This window comes from Anarrhichthys ocellatus, unplaced genomic scaffold, assembly GCF_004355925.1.
Source record: "Anarrhichthys ocellatus isolate YVR2014 unplaced genomic scaffold, GSC_Weel_1.0 scaffold76, whole genome shotgun sequence".
NCBI lineage: Eukaryota > Metazoa > Chordata > Actinopteri > Perciformes > Anarhichadidae > Anarrhichthys > Anarrhichthys ocellatus.
Window position 1 is genome coordinate 1,621,670 of NW_022280106.1, and position 2,709 is coordinate 1,624,378.

The following is a 2,709-nucleotide window of genomic DNA, read 5'->3' on the forward strand; positions in this document are numbered from 1 at the left end:
AGACCTGGACCTCAGTGCAGATGCGCTGCCGATGCAACGTAGCCTTGGAATCAATTGGGACCTCCAGACCGACTGCTTCCACTTCAGCGTCTCTGAGGAGATAAAACCCTACACTCGACGGGGTATCTTGTCCACAATCAACAGCCTCTACGATCCTCTAGGGTTTGTAGCGCCAGTCACAATACAAGGTAAGGCTATTCTGAGAGAACTCACAATTGAGAAAGGTGACTGGGACTCGCCTTTGCCCCAAGAAATGGAGGAAGCATTGACATCTTGGAGAGCATCTTTGAAAGAACTGTCCCAGCTTTCTATTCCCAGAGCCTACACTACAACTTCGCCCCCAGCAGCTGTCAGAAGGGAATTGTGCGTCTTTTCTGACACATCCACGAAAGCTATCGCCGCTGTGGCATATCTAAAAGTAACTGACTGTGCTGGAAATAACCATGTGGGATTTGTAATGGGCAAAGCCAAGCTGACCCCCCGTCCTGAGCAAACAATTCCGAGACTGGAACTTTGCGCAGCAGTGCTTGGAGTGGAGTTAGCAGACTTAATCTTGGCAGAACTAGACCTTCAGCTCGATGAAACAACCTTCCACTCAGACAGCAAGGTAGTCCTTGGCTACATTTCTAATGAAACCAGGCGCTTTTATGTATATGTAAGTAACCGGGTATTACGTATCCGAAGGTCCTCTCACCCAGATCAATGTTGCTACGTGTCAACAGAACAGAACCCTGCGGACCACGCTACACGTTCTGTCACTGCAGGCCGTTTGAATGACACAAACTGGCTGAGTGGACCCAAATCTCTGTACACACCAGAGCCAAGTGCCTCAAAGAGCACCTATGAGCTTGTAGACCCGGGTTCAGACCCAGACATTCGCCCTCTGGTGTCCAATTTGAGTACTACAACAACATCCAAGCAGCTTGGTTCTCAACGATTCTCGAAGTTCTCATCCTGGAAGTCTCTAACTCGGGCCATTATTTGCCTCATACACATAGCCCATCTTTTCAACATGACCTTGAAGAACAGCCCTTGTAAGGGCTGGCATCACTGCAAAACAGGATACACTGTTGAGGAGTCAGATCAAGCGTCGCACATCATCATTCAAGCAGTACAGGAGGAAGTCTACAGTCAAGAGATCAAATGTATCCAAAAACATGAGCAGATTCCTAAAAGTAGTTCTCTCAAAAATCTGGATCCTTTCATTGATGCACACTGCCTTCTGAGAGTCGGAGGCCGCCTCCACAATGCAAACCTTGATCAGAGTGAAAAGACTCCAGTGATTATTCCTGGCAAACATCAGGTTGCAACCTTACTCATCAAGCATCACCACAAACAAATCTATCACCAAGGCCGTCTGTTTACAGAAGGGGCTGTCCGTACAGCTGGTTTTTGGATAGTTGGTGGCAAAAGAAAAGTGAGCAACATCATCCACCAGTGTATAACCTGCAGAAGTCTTAGAGCGCCACTTACAATTCAAAAGATGGCCAGTCTTCCAGCAGATCGTCTCTCGACAGAACCTCCTTTTACGAAAGTCGGGCTTGATGTGTTCGGCCCTTGGAGTGTCTCTTCACGTAGAACAAGAGGAGGCCATTCACACAGTAAACGATGGGCCGTAATCTTCACGTGTATGAGCGTACGAGCGGTTCATATTGAAGTCATAGAGTCCCTTGACACATCCAGCTTCATCAACGCGCTAAGGCGCTTTCTTGCTGTGCGTGGTCCTGTCAAACACATCCGCTCAGACCGTGGCACCAACTTTGTTGGTGCCTGCAAGCAGTTGAAGATACCCTCAAACATTGACAACACAACTGTGAAGTCTTACCTGTCAGGCCAAGGTTGCTCTTGGACCTTTAACCCTCCGCACGCCTCTCACTTTGGTGGTACATGGGAAAGAATGATTGGTCTTGCAAGGAGAATCTTGGACTCCATGTTCCTTCAGCTGAAGGACAAACTTACCCATGAGGTGCTGGTGACTTTCATGGCAGAAGTGACAGCCATTATAAATGGCAGGCCTCTTGTTCCTGTGACAACTGACTCTGAGGACTCATTTATACTCACTCCAGCTGCTCTTCTCACTCAAAAAGTGAATGTCCTTTCTGCTCCTACTGGAGAGTTTGGAGTTTCAGACCTCTACAAGCACCAGTGGCGGCAGGTCCAGCACCTGTCTAACACCTTCTGGGACAGATGGCGAAAGCAATTCCTCCCAACACTACAGGCACGCAAGAAGTGGCAGTCTACTCATCCGAACATCAACCCAGGAAGTGTTGTTCTCCTCAAGGATAGCCAAGTAACAAGGAATGAATGGCCTCTTGGACTGGTAACACAGACCTTCCCCAGCGAAGACGGGAAGGTGCGAAAGGTCGAGATCAAGGTTACACGAACAGGAGTGACTAAACTCTTTCTTAGGCCTGTCTCTGAGGTAGTGCTTCTTCTCCCCCCAGAGGCCCAGTGAAGTGAACTGTCTAGGATTTATTGAGTGGCATGTATTCACGCCAGGCGGGGAGTGTTTTGTTACAATTGTTAAGTCAGTATGTTATACGTTTTATTTTGAAACAGGAAGTGTCCTGTAACTTGTCAGGTGACTTATAATCAGGAAGTGAAGGAAGAGCGTGGCTCAGAGCCGCTGTTTTCGGTAGTTTTCCAATCCAGTTGAGTCTGCCTGCATCTTATGCCTTTTGATAGCATCATTGCATCATTGGTATGTAT

General features: G+C 47.9%; 1 protein-coding gene across 1 annotated transcript; it reads left to right on the forward strand.

Moving 5' to 3' along the window:
- Positions 1-1,547: 1,547 nt before the first annotated feature.
- On the forward strand, positions 1,548-2,455 carry LOC116397960 (uncharacterized). Its single transcript, XM_031873900.1, has one exon. It carries the CDS (start codon positions 1,631-1,633, stop codon positions 2,453-2,455), a length of 825 nt encoding a protein of 274 aa, XP_031729760.1. The 5' UTR covers positions 1,548-1,630.
- Positions 2,456-2,709: the final 254 nt, after the last annotated feature.

What these genes read in the sequence shown, in the direction of transcription:
- LOC116397960 (XM_031873900.1), top strand. Translation starts at nt 1,631, where the DNA reads ATGAGCGTACGAGCGGTTCATATTGAAGTCATAGAGTCCCTTGACACA.